The sequence below is a fragment of the Camellia sinensis genome, chromosome 15 (assembly GCF_055761805.1).
Source record: "Camellia sinensis isolate YWXY chromosome 15, ASM5576180v1, whole genome shotgun sequence".
Taxonomy (NCBI): domain Eukaryota; kingdom Viridiplantae; phylum Streptophyta; class Magnoliopsida; order Ericales; family Theaceae; genus Camellia; species Camellia sinensis.
The window spans coordinates 48,051,659-48,067,274 of NC_138975.1; the positions used below are offsets into that span (position 1 = coordinate 48,051,659).

Here is a 15,616-nt window from a genome sequence, read left to right on the forward strand (position 1 = left end):
AGGAGATTGGTTTTTTTTTTTTTTTTTAATGAAAAAATAAATAAATAAATAAAATAAAAGAAAGAAAGTGGAGTGCAAAAGGTGGGCACTGCTAGTGGAAAACATGAGGGTATTGATTAGACCACTTTTTAATAATAATAAAAAATGAGACCACTTGGGTGGTGAAACAAAAGTAAAGTGAGAGAGAGAAAACCGGTTTCCGATGCCATCACTGCAAAGGAACACTCAAGCTTGGCAATTACAATTCCTTCGAGGGAGTTCTGTACTGCAGACCACACTTTGATCAGCTCTTCAAAAGGACTGGAAAGAGCGTGAGTGGGTGGTGTAGAGAGAGAGAAACCGTGTCTCCCCCCTTCGCCAATGGGTGTGTGTGTATGAATCACATATATGCCTCTGTGGGAGTTCTGTGGAAGCCGAGGATTGTGAAGCGAAGTGTGTGGCCTCCTCTGCAGATCTCGGTGAAGGTGGGGAAGAAGTGCCAGAACGACGGGTTGTCCATGACGGCGTGATTGACGGTGCATCCGACGAAGATTCCGTCGCCGAGCTCCGTCACCTGCACAGCGGCCAAGGGGAAGAACTCTTTGAAGCAATGGGGAACATCAACAGGGCTTAAAAGGTGGTCGATGAAGATATGTGTGGCTTCGGCGGGAACAAATTCGATGCCAGAGTCATGGCAGAGGATGTGGAGGTGAAGGTACGCAGCCTTTTCTTCACACCTCCTTTTCCGAATATCTCTCTAACCCGACTTCTAGGGTTTCCATATCGTAATGTAGGTTTGTTTCACAGTTGGATGCTTTGTTGATTCAAAGATTTCATACTTGATTGTCCAGAAATTGAGAGACGCAGTTATGTCAGGTCCTCTTGATCGATTTGCGAGGCATTGCTTTGAGGGATCCTCTGGTAATGATGAAAGAAGAGAAAGAAAATCTGATTTTGAAAACTCAGAGGATGAAAGAAGGACGAGGATCGGTTCACTGAATCGATGATCTTGAGGTTTGTGGGAGTGGCTGCATAAGCAGAACGGAGCGAGTGGAACAGTGCTTGAGCACTGTGATGGAAGTCATGCAGAAACAGTTGAGAGATGAGAGGTCCGGCGGGCGGCCAAGGCGAGGCTGCCGCCCGCCGGTGAAGCGAAAATACTAGGTTCTCAACCTTGCTCTGATACCATGTTAAAATAAATTGATGTATTATTGATTAATTTTTGTTGTGTTTACAATAAGTTCTATATATAGAAGATGGTATGTAGTAGGTGGAGTAAGTAGGTGGAGTAGTATGTGGAGTAGTAGGTGGAGTAGGTAGGTGGTAGGTTTTGGTACATTTTAACACATGGTCATACAATGAACTACCAGGATTGGATAGATCATTAGTGGAACATAGGCTTCCCATGAAGCCTAACTTCAGGCCATACAAACAAAAACCAAGAAGAATGGGTTCAGAGGTGATCCAGAAAGTCAAGGAAGAAATTCTTAGACTACTCAAGGCAGGCTTTATCAGAACAGCCAGGTATGTTGAGTGGCTATCTAATATTGTACCTGTGGTCAAGAAAAATGGCAAAATGAGGGTATGCATTGATTTTAGAAACCTAAATCTGGCAACTCCAAAAGATGAATATCCTATGCCTATAGTAGATCTGTTGGTGGATAGCTCAGCAGGACATCTGTAGACACCCCATTTTTGACCGACCTTAAGACTCAGACGTCACCAGTTGAGCGCTTGGTGATGTTGCATAATGTGCTCATTCAGAAGTTTCAAAGTCGCGGCCGTGAGCCCTGTCTCCGGATTTCCGAACCCTCTTCTGTGCCTTGTCTTGGTTTGCGAACCAGACTCGATTTTCTCTGTTTCTTTTCCTGAGGGGAGGGAGAGGTCCCGTAGACCATCTCCCAATGGCCGTGGGCTACATTTTGTGGCCGCAGGCCATTTTGCCCATTTCGAAGTCCGGTTTCCGATTTTTCGGGACCGTTGGCCGTGTGCCTCGGTTCGGGACCGCCTAACCATCTCCGTTTGTTCTAATTTTTGGCATACTTCCTTTCTAATCCCTTTTGAGGGACACTGGGGTCTGAGAAACCCACTTCGTGGCCGAATGCCACGTTCGGTGCTTACTAGGCAATTTTCGGGGCCTCGAACTGCGCGTTTTGGCCCCCGAGCATTTGTTTTGCATCGGTTTTTGTTCATTTTTGGAAGGTACCTCTGTTTTATCACCAGGAAGACCGTAGAAGGGTGGGAGGCCAGCAATTGTCTCGACAACCAGTTTTTACTTCTCCGGCGCCCTCCGACGCTCGTTTTTCTCACTTCCGAGCTAATGTTGAACAACCTGGGCCCTTTTTCTTGAACTTTGGACCACATATTTGTGATGTACACACATAGGAGGACCCTAAAAGTTGGTGGTCGGCCACTAATATTGCTTGACCCTTTTGAACCCCTCCTTCCGAGCCAATGTTGAACACCTTGGAGCCATTTTCTTCAACCCCAAACCACATATTTGTGATGTACACACATGGAAGGACCCTAAAAGTTTATGGTCGGCCATTAATTCCATTTGAACCTTTTGAACCCCTCCTCAAAATGGCTTGTTCTCTCTCCTGTTTTAGAGTTTCCAAATTCGAACCACAGGGTTGTGAAGAGGAGACTTGGGAGGCCACCTTTTTGTGGTGGCCGGACACTAAGTGAACTTGACCCTTTTGACCCCTAGCCGGCTGGCTAGGGGGGGTGGCCGGCCGGCCACCTGCAAGCCCAAAAGGTAGCCGGCCATGTTCCTCATGCCTGGTACTTTACAGCTGTATAGCTTTTTCCCCCAGAAAATATCTCAACCCGGGGGATATTTCTTGGGGGAAAAACTTGTCTCCTTTTCCCCCACCTTTGCCCCTCCTTTTCTCTCTCTTTTTTGTCCATATAACCAGCTACAAGCATTGGTTTAGGGGGTTAGAAAAAATCACCTTCAAGGTTGCATACAAAGATCCCACTCCATCTCTCTCATTTTCTTAAAAAACCTCCAAGTCCTACACCACCATTTCTTCTACACCACCAACCCCCACCTTTCCATCCTCCATTCCAGAAGTTTTAAGGTGTTCTCCAAGGCTTAAGGAACCACAAACTCAAGCCAAGAGGCAACCAAAGTCAAGCCTTCAAGGGTAAGTAGTGTTCTTCTTTTTTTGAGCTTTTTTTGGTATCTTTTCTTAGCCATATGTGCTTGCTGATTTGAGCTCCGACCAAAACTGAAAAGGTCATTTTTTTGAGCTCATTTTCTTGTTTCATTAAGGGCTCAGCCCTGTTTGAGCCCCCCATATTGCACTTGCTTCAATATCCCTCTTTGGTCCCCTTTTCTTGCATGCCTTAGCATCCCCTCATGCTTCGGTTTTTAGTCATTTTACAGAACTAAAAATAGTCTTATTTTGGCCCATTCTTCATGTTTTATTAAGGGTCTTTGGCTGTTTGATGAATATTTTGTATACTTTGTGTTATAGCCACTTTTGAGCCTCATTTTGCATTGCATTTCTAGCATGTTTGTATACTGTTTTGGGGTTTTTACAGTTCTGTAAATAGTCATATTTTTGGTCCCTCTTCAATGTTGTAGAAGGGAATTTTTCAGTTTGGGCTTTGCATATACCACTTGCCTCTTTGGCTACCTTTTGGCCCCTTTTCTTGCATAAGAGCTTAGCCATATCTATGTTTGTTTTTAGGGTTTTTACAGTTCTGTAAAGTGGCTTATTTTTGGCCCCTCTTCAATGTTGTTGAAGGGCCCTAACCTATTTGGAGTTAGCAGCTGTGAGTTGCTTCATAATCTCATGTTTCGGGCCATTTTTGCATGCCATTGTTGCCCTATCTTTGCTTGCTGTTTGGCCATGATTTGTACTGGTAAAATGCTTATTTTGGGGCTGCCTTGCTTCTGTCTTTTCATTCCATGTACCAATTATGCATGCTTTGTATACCTGTAGTTCATTCTATGTGCCTAATTTTGCATTTCGGGAGAGATTCCATGCATCGGGTGTGTTTTCGCCTTATTTCGGGGCTATTTTCCCCCACATTTCATTGCTAAAAATCCATTAACATGTTTGCATGCCATTTTTGCCATATTGCATTACATATGCCATTGCCTCGATTTGCGTGCCCGTGTGCACGCGTTTCGAGGCGCTTCATTTTCATCCATCGGCCTCCTATGTGAGTGCGGCTAAGGCTCTCTCATGTTAGTATAAGTCCATGTCGCATTCTATATGCCATTTCCATGCCATTTCATTGCGTATGCCATTGCCTCGATTTGCGTGCCCGTGTGCATGCGTTTCGAGGCACTTCATTTTCATCCATCGGCCTCTTATGTGAGTGTGGCTGAGGCTCTCTCATGTTAGTATAAGTCCATGTTGCATTCTATATGCCATTTTTGCCATATTACATTGCGTATGCCATTGCCTCGGTTTGCGTGCCCGTGTGCACGCATTTCGAGGCACTTCATTTTTCATCTATCGGCCTCTTATGTAAGTGTGGCTGAGGCTCTCTCATGTTAGTGTAAGCCCATATCACATTTTCATGTCATTTACATTGCGTATGTCATTGTCTCGGTTTACGTGCCCGTATGCACACATTTCGAGGCACCTCTTTTTACAGCATAGTGCATGCTAGGTTGTATCTTAGTTGCATTCATGCATATCATGCATATTGCATCGTGTTCAGGATAGGAGTTAGCCCGGGCACGGGAAACGAGGTGCGTTTCGTACTCCGAGTAACGGAACGTGTCTCAATTCCCAGTCACCGACACTCTGGATTACCCATGACGGGGTTAGGTTCTTGTTGTGTTTATACGTGCATTCATTCTATATTGAGTTGCACATTTCGACTCCTCTGCCATCATGCATCGATATGCGTGATTGGTGGCACGAGGATCGAGACATGCCTATATCTGTGAAAATACATTGTTATGCCCATTTCCTGCTCTCTGTTGCAGCAAATGAAGAATCAGCAAACTTCTGGGGTTTGGCGCGCTTTTCAAGAAAAATCACAAAACAGAGGCTAATTGGGGCATCCTAGTGGATTTCCGCGCAAGACAACCCGAACATGCATCATCCATCAGAAGCAAGGCAGTCCCTGGCTTGCTTGTCAGTTTTATTTATTTTCTTAGTTGATTCGTTAATTAATTAGGAATTTGTATATTATTTGGACTGTACTATTCTTTTATTCGGGACTGTATTATTTAAAAATCACAGAGTCAAAATCATATCTCTAAAAAAATCATATCTCTAAAAAAATCACAGAGTTTCCTGAAGAGATAGGAGATGTCAAACAATTTCAACGATTTTTGGGAATAATTAACTATGTTAGAAAGTTTATTTCAAACTTATCTGAATTAGCAAGATTGAGGGTCTCCCAATGTCTTACAAGTGCAAAATTAAAATTTTCAAAATTATACTAAACTTAAAAGTTTAACTTATAAAATTATACTAAAAGTTTAGGGTTACTTTATAATTTATGAAAGTTGAGGTAAGTGGAAAGATAAGTAGGATTGTTTGGTGAGTGGAGAGGTGAGTTGGATGATTAGGTTGAATGCGACGTCTTTTTAGGTGTTGGAAATTGGTGTTGCCAGGTTTTATACTCAAATGATGGCCAGAATTACTTGGTATGGTGAATTTTAAATTATTAGTTCACTTTGGACATCTAACATTTTTCTCTTTGGAATTTTTCACTTAAGTGGGCGTTTGAGATTGGTAATTTTCACACATCAATTGAGAATTTCTATATTATGAAAACAGTGTAATTTCACTTAGCACAATGAAAATTTTCGTTTCGCAAGTGAATCGCTGTGAAATTTCACCATTTTTTTTTTTAACAGAAAAAATTTACCATGCTAAGTTAGTTAAATTTCACCATGCTAAGTTGGTCAAAAGATTAGTATTTCCAAATATGAGTATTAGGCTTCTACAGAGAATGTGTGTAGTCAAACCATTTCATCTTACAAAACTCAATGTACCCCGCATCGACTCCAAACCTTATCCAGGAAACTTGGAGATGAAATATGTACAATTTGGCAAAATTGATTAGATAAGACAGAAGTAAGTGTCAATAAATAATAGTTATCGCTTTCAAACATAGAGAGTGATTTTTGTAGTTAGATAATTATGTAAATGAGGTAAGTAGTGAGGTAAATAGATAAGCTTGTACGCTGCAGATGGCAAGATGCAATTTTCAAATCCACTACAATCTTGTATAGATAGGCAAAGTTGCCAATAGAAATGCACAAAGAAGCATAGATAAGAACACAAACACGCGACATGATACGGACACGCTCAAACATTAATTTTCAAAAAATGCAAGACATGACACGTGAGGGATACGTATGAAATATATAATTTTATATATTATTATATGATATATATATATATATATCATTCAAAAATAATAAAAAATGCAATATGGCACTAATTCTTATAAATTTATATGATTTTTGTTTTATTATATTTTAAGTTGTTTTGTTCAAACTTATAATTAGTTTCACTTATATCTAATTGATAGACACATGTGTTTAAGCGATAAACACGTGTGTCCTCTAAGTGTCCAAAAAGTGTCCGGATCTTTAAAAAAAAATTAAAATTAAAATAGGACACGCTTTGAAGAGTGTCGGATACATGTTGGGGAAGTGTTCAAAAAGTATCAATACCCGATATAGACACAACACAGATACGTCACCTTAAGTGTCTGTGCTTCTTAGAAAATGCACATGTAAATTCTCACCATCAAATTCTTCTTACCTCCTTTGCCTAACTTCCCTTAACTTTGCCTAACTCCATAAATATCATAAATATGTATAGCTCCTTTCCTCCATATATGTAATTGGTCAGACAATTCTAATGCCTTCAATATCTTTTTTTGTCATAAATTAATTTTCAACATTCCTCGCCTATCAGATTTTCTCTGATGAACTCCATTACTTACACCATTAATTTGTACCTTAACCTCTGCATTTGCATCCAGAAAACTATGAGCTTCACCCACCTTTGTATGGTAGATTCTTTAAGGATGAGAACCCACATTTTCTATTTTTCCACAACTTCCAAATGACCAGAGAAGCAATAGCTTTGCACAAATTAGTAGGTTTCGCTTCCTTCACCAAACTTGAAATGAGTCCCCCACTCATCTCATCAGTGTTCAACCTGAGTGGAGATACGCACAACACAATTTTGACAGCGCGCCAAAATATGTACTGCAGATTCCTCTTCCTCTTTACAGACACAACAAATGGCATCGTGAACAACTTTCTTCTTATAGAGCACTTCATTTGCGGGAGCAATGTCTAGGCACATTTTCCAAATGAAATATGTTTCCTCTTCCCCTTTCTTTTTAATGAGACCATTCCTCTTGAGCATCAAAGCAACTTCATAACTTGACTGAATACATACCATCCTTGGTGTAATGTCAAATAAGTGTATCCCTACCACTGAAGTAAGGTAGTGGCATGGACAACACCAATTTGGCATCCTCAGTAGACAAAGTTTGTCGAACCAAGTCTTCCTTCAACGACGCTGAAGACTCATCAATCAGCTGTTGAACCTTTTCAATCTCATCCAAGCTAAGCAACAATGACTGGTTTGAAGGTGATTGGCTTAGGGATCTATTTATCATTAGCCACTCTAATTGCAATTCCATTCCCAATCCTCCACTTGACCCCCAGCCTCCAGAATCTCCTCTTTTCTAATAGGCTTTTCCACATCAAATAGGGATTACCCCCGTCGTAGCCTAAACGAAAAACTATGAGGAAAGTACTTAGCTTTGAGAAGACTAGTACAGAGATTGCATCTCCCACACAAAAGCATCCACCCTTGTTTGGACAGCAAGAGAAATCCTGAAAACCAAGACCTCCCCAAGTCTTCTTTTCCGAAAACTCATCCCAAGCCAACAAATGAGTCTTCTTCTTCTCTTTTATGGCATAGTGTCTCAGGAAGTTTCTCACACACCATAGCATGAATAGGCAGCCTCAAAGCATTATGTAACTTTCAATTAAGCTACCTTAAGAAAAGCAGGCAATCAAATTCTTAACGGAAAGACAATTGCATTTTATCACATTTTTTTGGCAAAACCAGGTAGGTATATTATAGAAATAGGGCATTGATTTAGACCCCCTTAAAACACCCACCCCACAATCCCTCACACACATGGGGGTTGGGGATTGGGTGAGAAGAAAAAAAAAAAAAGAAAAGAAAAGAAAAAGTTGACCAATCAAAACCAAAGGGGGTCAAGGGGTCTCAACCTTTATTCATAGAAATAATATGTCACGTAATCATGTTCAAAAGTTCTTTTAATGTATGTTTTACAAACATTTCAGCAAATTTGGCAATTACAGCTCTTCATCATCACAAGAGGCTTCATAGCAACTGTACTTGCACTACTTCATCATCATCAAGGGATATGAAGAGATCGTGCCCTGCCCTTGCTTTTAGTTCACATATATATAATGGAAGCAGGCACTTCTGGATCTGGAAATTAGCTTGGAATACCAGCAGCTAGTCTTGCTCGCAAGTCCTTCCTCAAGATCTTGCCAGACGGTGCCTTTGGAATGGCATCAACAAAGTATACTCGGTTTATTTTTTTGTAGAAAACCACCTGAAGGACAATATATAGTGACATGTTAGGGGTTTGAAACAAGAATTGCAGCACTCATAATTAAACCCAGAATGTGCCATGCTCCTCTTTTTTTTAATTAAGAGGGCCAATTTTCTAATATATATATGAATAGTATCTAGATAATGTGTCAACTCAACTAAACTAGATTTTGTTCTGATTACTTGGGATCCACTACTATTTAGATAAGTTGTATTTAGGGTGGGTTTGGAGTAGGCTTTTTAAGTAGATTTTTGGCTTTTTTAGAAGTTAAGAAAGTTAAATGTGTTTGGGAAATTTCTAAAAAAGTTTTTTTGAGTGAAAAAATTGATGTAACATTTAACTTTTTCAACTAATGACAAACAGCTTAGTGATTTTTTTACATTTTTTTTTATAGCAAAAGCTGGCTTTTCTGGTGGTACCCAAAATGCCCACTTTGTATACAAGATTCTCGTTTAGAGCACTGTTCAGGAGAGATAGTAAGTATACATGTTTCTTCCCACTTTTTTATGCGAGGGTTAATTCTTGTTTAAAAAAATTGACTCAATGCATGTATGCGGGCTAATCCTAATTTCTAAAGAGACTGTTTTTATGACAAAAATTCTGATGGGCTAGGCCATGGGCCGGGTTTTAAAATGATGGCGCAGGCCTAGAGGCCCGGGCCCAAACGGGGCGGGCCCACCACCACAACATATATATACATATTAGGATGTCATAGAACAAGATTTGAGTTTTGAGGATGTAAAAAATGGATTTTGGAAGTTGAAACCGCTTGTTACCATAAGTTGTAATCATATATATGGTTATAAATTTAAAATTCAAAATAATCTAATTAATAGCAATACTATATATGAAAAATCTAATGTCACCATGGATTATGATCATATCTATATGGTTAGAAATTTGAAATTCAAAATAACCTAATTAATGGAAATACCATATATGAGAAATCCAATGTTATCATAAATTGTGATCATATCTATATGGGTGTCACCACGATGCTAATGGAAAGGAAATAGACAACCCAATGCACAAGATATATACAATGGCAACCTAATTTCTCGTTTTTGGAGAAGATGAAAAAATTCAAATCTGTATCAGGAGAATTCTAATGGAAGGACAATAGCATTTTAATGGAACAAATGAAGTTAGTCTCAAACCTGTTCGGAGATATATTTCTTGATTTCATCCTCAGTGACTTCAAACCCATTTGTTCTCACAACAAATGCAACTGGAACCTCTCCTGCTGATTCATCTTTCAACCTGCGTCATTTACAAATAAAAAAAGCTCAATGAATATTTGAAATAGAAAGAAGAAATTTACGAGCAAAAAATTCTTGAACACCCCGATCCATATACAATTGTACATATAAGTCTCACAAAAATCCGTCAACAAATTTTGTAAAATCTGGTCTATTCATGTATATTCTGTGTCCAGTAATTAAGTATACTTACGGGACAACAGCAGCATCAGAGATGGTGGGATGGTTGAGTAGAAGGGCTTCAAGTTCTGCAGGGGCTACTTGGAACCCTTTGTATTTGATCAGTTCTTTCAACCGATCAACTATGAAGAGCTCATCATCATCATCAATGTAGCCTATATCCCCTGTGTGTAACCATCCCTGCTTGTCTATTGTTCTCTCTGTGGCCTCTGGATCGTTTAAGTAACCTAAAAAACATTATTATTGTTTATAGTTAGAAACATCTTCACTTCCTTGGATAAATTATTAAAGCTCATAAACATCATCACTTCCTTGGATAGATTATTAAAATATAACTCTGCAAGAAGAGAGCCTAAACAACATGACTAAAATTATATATATTTTAGGCAATCCAACATAGAAAACAACTAGGATACCACTAAACCAAAAGCAAAAAAAGGTCAAGTTTTGTGAGTCACCCATCATTGTCATCATCATCCTTTGGTAGCAATCAATGGGATAGTAGAAAGGAATAATGAAAGAATAATAGAATAGGATAGCATAGCATACCTTTCATGATTTGGTCACCTCTAATGCAAATCTCACCAGGTTGGTTCCTAGGCAGAGAAAAGCCAGCATCAGGGTCAACAATCTTCATCTCTGCATTCCTCACTACTGTCCCACATGCCCCTGATTTTATCTCAAAGGGCTCTTTTGCAAATGCCAAGCACATTGCCAATACTGGCCCTGCCTCTGTCATTCCATAGCCCTACATATATTCCACCATCACCATTCACTAATTAGGAGGGACTCTTTTGCTTGCAATTTATCAGTCAATAAATAAATCAAGATTAAAATTAGTTATTTAGGACATTTATGGCAATTTTTGTTTTTGTAGTTGTTAAAATAAGTCATATTGACCTTATTAGTTTTTTTGCTTTTTTGGTATAAGAACCAGATGAAAGTTTCTTTTTTTTTTTTTTTTTCTTTTTTTGGGTCTCAAATGATAGCTTTTTTTAAGTTTTTTTTTTTAAGAAAATATTTTTTGGCAAATTTTTTTTTTGTCTCTAGTGATTTTTTTTTTTATTTATTTAAATTTTAGATTTGGGTCCTTTCTAGTCTAGAAAGATAATAAGTAAAAAAATAATAATAATAATCCAAAATATGCTCACTAACGGAAAAAATAAATAAATAAATAATTCAAGCTTTTTTTTTTTTTTCATCCTTAGTGTAGTCGACTTTTTAAAAAATTGTGTTCTTATTTTTTAATTTTTTTAGAAAAATACTACATGTAATCATATTTCTTATCTCATTTTCTCACTCTAAGATACAAGTGAGTGGGTCTCATATGTATTTATGAATGTGAACTCTAAAAGAGGTCAGAAATGGAATTATGTATAGCATTACTCAAAATTTTAGAATCTTCTAATCTAATAAATCTAAAAGTAAAAAGTTTTTTGAATTTTTTTTCTAAAAAGTTCACTAAAAAAAAGTCAACAAAACACTACTTAAAAAGCAATTTCCAAACTCCCTCAAAAAATAAAATAAAAAGTATTCAAGTAAGATGATTTATAAACCAATGCCAAAAGAGACTTTGAAATTATGTCTTTTTTAGACATCACTTATGCGCTCCCCCATCTTCTTTGTTCTTCTAGTTTAAATCACTTCTCAGTCATATAATTAAACTCAAAAAAACTCATAGTATGTTAGAGTGATAATTTAGGACATGAGAGAATAAAAACCTAAGAATCTCATATTATCTATGTGATCTATGTGTAATTTGTTTGCAATTAGAAAACTAATAATGCTAAGTATGCCACTTCATTTCATAAATTTTCTTATCCCTAAATAGAGTTATGTCAGGGCTCTCAATTAATCTATTTTTTTACCAAATCTTTTATATGGACGTGAAATTTACACACATGTGACCCATATAAAAAATCTAACAAATTATTTAAAATTCACAACATTTTTCCTCTAAATAAATATAATCGACTGAGTTTCATGTTTAGTTGGTATATAAATATAATAGAAAAATGTGATAACAAAATGCATGACTATAATGTTATGACAAAAAAAATTAGTAATTAAAGTTAGGCACTGACATTAGTGTTGGACCGAACACCTAAAAAAATTGGCGTTGAACTGAAACTATTGTCACATGTCACTTTCCAAATTTAAAGTAAAGAGGGTTGGTGAGAATGCAATTATTCTTTTTAACTTATAATATGCTTTTACCCAAAAAATAATAAATTATATAGTTTTTAACCAGTCTAGTCTCAAAAATAAGATTTATCGATAATTTACTCTTATATAAAACCAGTAATATATAAGTTTTAAAAAAAAAAATTATAAAGTATCTTTAAATAAAATGATGTGGTATAGGGTGTTTCCCTCATTTAAAAAAATATATACATATCATTATGATAATAAATTTATAATCTACAAATATATCATTTACATATTATCTTATAAATAGAAAAATTATACAAATAAAAAATTATGCATAATAATAGTAGAGCCTTGGGCTCCATAATTCTCATTGAAATAATAAATACTAAATACAGTAAAATGCAATATGTCCTTAACATGATTGTATCATAGAATTCACTAAAATAATCATTCACTATCATAGATACATATACATATATGGTCATATATTCAAACTACTCATCTGTGTAAAACTTACCTGAGAACTATATAAATGAATAATTCAAATCTATTTAATAAAGTACATTATATTTTATCCTTTTTATGTATGATTAATTTTTAAAATTTCTTTTTTCACCTTGGCTCCTTAATATTTCAAATTTTTCTCATTGAAATAAAAGTTAATTTATGTATAAAACTACACAAAAAAATAGCACATTGATAATCACGCGATATAAAAATATTTTGTTATATATAACTCATACTTTTAACACAAACTCAAATCACAATATAATAATATATTATTTATGTCATATGGTAGCTAATATGAAATTTTTTTGTCTAATTTTAAACATAAATAATTTTTGGTGTAAATTAAAAAAAATAAACATAAAAGACTAAAGTGAAAAAAAAAAAAAAAAAAAACTTCACAGGTTAAAGTGAGAAAATGATTAAATATAAATGTTATGAATTTGGATAGGAATTTAAAATATATATATATGTATAAAATGTAAGTTATATTTTATTCATATTTCACATATTTTTTTTCTTTTTCTAATCCATGAATAAAACACAGCAAAACAAATAAAAGCTTTGTTTCATTTGTCTCTTGAGAGACAATTTTTAAGAAAAAAATTCAAAAATTTGTTTGGTTAAAATTTTTTGAAAAAAAAAAAACCAAAGTCACTTTTATGTCTATTATATATCAATTAATCACTTTTTTTCTCACACTTATTTATTCAATTATAAATAATTTTTTTTAAATCATTCCAAATTCTAAAACTCCAAAAATATTTTAAAATATATAACCAAATAAATTTTTAAATTTTATAAACTCTTTTCAAAAAATTAATTTTCAAAATTATTTATCAAATACAAACCCAACATGGAAAATATAATTTACCGATACTTTATCCTAAAATGAAGGCATTAAAAAGTAGGGTCAAGCTTCTTTGCATTTCGAGATTAGTTTGGAATATGTTGTTGAGCGTGTAAGGGCCCATCACGGGTCCTGTTTCAATAAGTCGAACCGTTCAATGTGTAAAAATTATCAAATAATTTATCCTTGTAAAAAATCACATGGATCGGATATAAATAGCTATTTGATGGGATTAAATTTTTATCAATGGTACATATAATTTTTAAAATAAATTGTTGACAAAAATCTGATCTGATCAAGTAGTTATCGATATCCGATCAAATTAATTTTTTATACTGATAAATTAGTGAATGAAATTTATATATTGCATGGTTCCGATTATCAAAATAAGACTCGTGATACGTCACACAGATCTAATAATAACTTTCAGTCCATTTATATGAATCGGAGACCAGCCTGATCCTAAAAAGAACATTACTAAAAATAAAAGGAAATAAAAAGTTCAAATAAAAGTACATATATTACAATTACCTGGCCAAGTTTGGCATGAGGAAACTTAGCTCTGACAGCATCTTCAAGCTCCTTCCCCAACGGCGCCGCACCAGACATCACAGTCCGAATCGTCGACAGATCATAATCATCCACCACCTCACTCTTCGCAATCGCCAACACAATCGGCGGCACAAATGGCCCAATCGTCACTTTATACCTCTGAATCAGCTTCAAAAACGACCCAATCTCAAACTTCTGCATAATCAAAATCGCAGCCCCAACTCTCAACCCACAAAGCAAAACCGAGTTGAGCGAATATATATGAAACAATGGCAACACACACATCATCACATCTTCACTATGAATATACAGGTTTGGATTCTCTCCATCGACTTGCTGTGCCACGCTCGTCACGAGCCCTTTGTGGGTCAACATCACACCTTTTGGTAGACCCGTTGTTCCTGATGAATATGGCAAAGCAACGACTTCGTTTGAATCGATTTCCACTTCTGGCAATTGGGTTTCGTTGGATTGAATCAATTCGGAGAAATGTAAACACCCATCTGGAGGAGAATCGATGCAGATGATCTTCACGTTGTTTTCGCTTGAGTAATCGAGTACTTTACTTGTGTAACTCGATTGGGTAATGATGAGTTTAGAATTTGAAGCTTTTGCTTGTTTGATTGTCTCGGCGGGTGTGAAGAATGGGTTTGCCATGGTTATGATTGCGCCGAGATAGGATGCGCCGAGGAAGGCGAAGACGAATTCAGGACAATTGGGTAGTAAAAGCATGATGGTGTCGCGTTGTTGAATGCCGAGGTTGTGGAAACCTGCGGCGACTTTGCGGGATGTGAGTTCGACATCAGAGTATGTGTAGACTTTACCAGTGGAGCCATTGATGAGGCATGGTTTTGAGCTGAATTGCGAAATGTTTTCGAAACAGTATGAATGGAGAGGAAGTTGTTTTGGGATGTAAATGTCTGGTAATTTTGATCTGAAGATAATTTCTTGTTGGGTTGTTTTGGTATCCATTGGGAATGAATTGGATGAAGAGAATGAATAATGGGTTGTTAGGAGATTGAATTGGTGAGTACATTAAATGGAACATATATATATATATATAGACACAGATGTGTGTATATATGAGGGGTATAAGTTGGTGAAGGGGTTGGGGGGGTTGGTGGAAGAGATGGGTTGATTGGAATTTTAAAATTGTTGTAGGGGTAAAAGTGGGTGGAAATGGGTTTTGATGATTGGGGAATCTATGTGGACTTGAGAGAGAGGGGTGTGGTTGGTGAAGGAAAGAGAGGGGAGGTTTTGGGTGGTGGTGGTGGTCCATGTTAGGTGATGATGAGGAGATTAGGATGTCATGTTTGACTTCACAAAATATGGAGATTAATTTACATGGGTGATATGACATGGGACCCTCTTACCTACCACAACTACCATCACCACCATCAGATGCTACCGGATAGGGTTGTTGTCGGTGGCCAGACGCCAACTTTCTTGCATAAATTTCATGACCTTTCATGGTAAGTACAGGTATGTGCATAAGCACAAAAATATTTTGAAAAATAATGTATATGTATTGGTCCCG

At 36.6% G+C, this 15,616-nt stretch overlaps 1 protein-coding gene across 1 annotated transcript; it reads right to left on the reverse strand.

Moving 5' to 3' along the window:
• Positions 1-8,204: 8,204 nt before the first annotated feature.
• LOC114273413 (4-coumarate--CoA ligase 2) lies at positions 8,205-15,331 on the reverse strand. The gene is made up of 5 exons (XM_082909979.1): positions 14,059-15,331; positions 10,569-10,767; positions 10,033-10,246; positions 9,738-9,840; positions 8,205-8,580 (listed from the first exon to the last, which is right to left on the reverse strand). Exons 1-5 carry the CDS (start codon positions 15,049-15,051, stop codon positions 8,461-8,463), a joined length of 1,629 nt encoding a protein of 542 aa, XP_082766105.1. The 5' UTR covers positions 15,052-15,331; the 3' UTR covers positions 8,205-8,460.
• Between the last annotated feature and the right edge of the window lie 285 nt (positions 15,332-15,616).